Raw genomic sequence first — 856 nt, 5'->3', positions numbered from 1 at the left:
TAATTATTACTGATGTGACATGATTATAATGATAAAACAATATTACATTACATTACATGTCATTTTAGCAGACGCTTTTATCCAAAGCGACTTACAATGGAATTGAGTACAATCAGCCAGGGGTGGAATCGAACTTGCGACCATGATGTCTTTCGCACACAGGGTAGGGTCTTAACCACTGAGACACTCCACCCCAATATAATATAATAACTGTTTTATTGACTATTATATTATGATGATGGTATGATTTGGTATTTTTTACCGTTTTGTTTCAGTTTATAACAGATTTCTATTGTATAATTATTGTCTTCTAAAACATAGTTTTATAGTTATATATATAAATCTATGTTAATGAAACCATGTGACTGATAAAGTTACAAAATTCAGGATCAAAATAAATCTGAATCTGATATCACACAAAAACAAAAAATACAGATTTAAATGAATAAATTAAAGAACAGAATTTTTTATTTCTCACCGTCTGCATCGAAATGTTGCCAAATGAGTAAAAAAGCTGCAGCGTCCAGTTTGTTCACGGAGCTGTCCATGGTTCTGAAGACACCAGACCAGAGGACGAGGATAGACGAGAGACACAAAAGAAATGTGTCTTTAAAGGTGGACGGAGAGAAAATGAAGAGAGAGAGAAAAAGAGAGAGAGGCCAATCAGAAGAATACACTGTAAAAACAGCTCTGTAATAAATAAACCAAATTTTCTTAAATTGCTTTAAGAAAATGTTTATCTTACTTTTAGTGACTGTTTTACAGTGTAATTAAGATTCTGTGCAAACTATTAAAATTAGATAATTTTTTGTTTTAGGCAAAAAGAAAAATTAACAATTTCCCAGAAATAAGAATC

General features: G+C 31.2%; 1 protein-coding gene across 2 annotated transcripts in view; it reads right to left on the bottom strand.

Moving 5' to 3' along the window:
• The window catches only part of LOC131447152 (secretagogin-like), a 15,184-nt gene extending 14,440 nt beyond the window's left edge, over window positions 1-744 (bottom strand). Inside the window, exon 1 of one of the 2 annotated variants that reach the window (XM_058618658.1) lies at window positions 479-744. In XM_058618658.1, the coding sequence (XP_058474641.1) occupies window positions 479-548 (70 nt within the window). In that variant the 5' untranslated portion in view covers window positions 549-744. The remainder of the gene's footprint in view (window positions 1-478) is intronic. The other variant, XM_058618657.1, reaches the window with a different exon arrangement.
• Between the last annotated feature and the right edge of the window lie 112 nt (window positions 745-856).

This window comes from Solea solea, chromosome 20 (genome assembly GCF_958295425.1).
Source record: "Solea solea chromosome 20, fSolSol10.1, whole genome shotgun sequence".
Classification (NCBI taxonomy): Eukaryota; Metazoa; Chordata; class Actinopteri; order Pleuronectiformes; family Soleidae; genus Solea; species Solea solea.
Note: the sequence above shows the minus strand (reverse complement) of the source record. Positions and strands in the feature narration are given on the sequence as shown.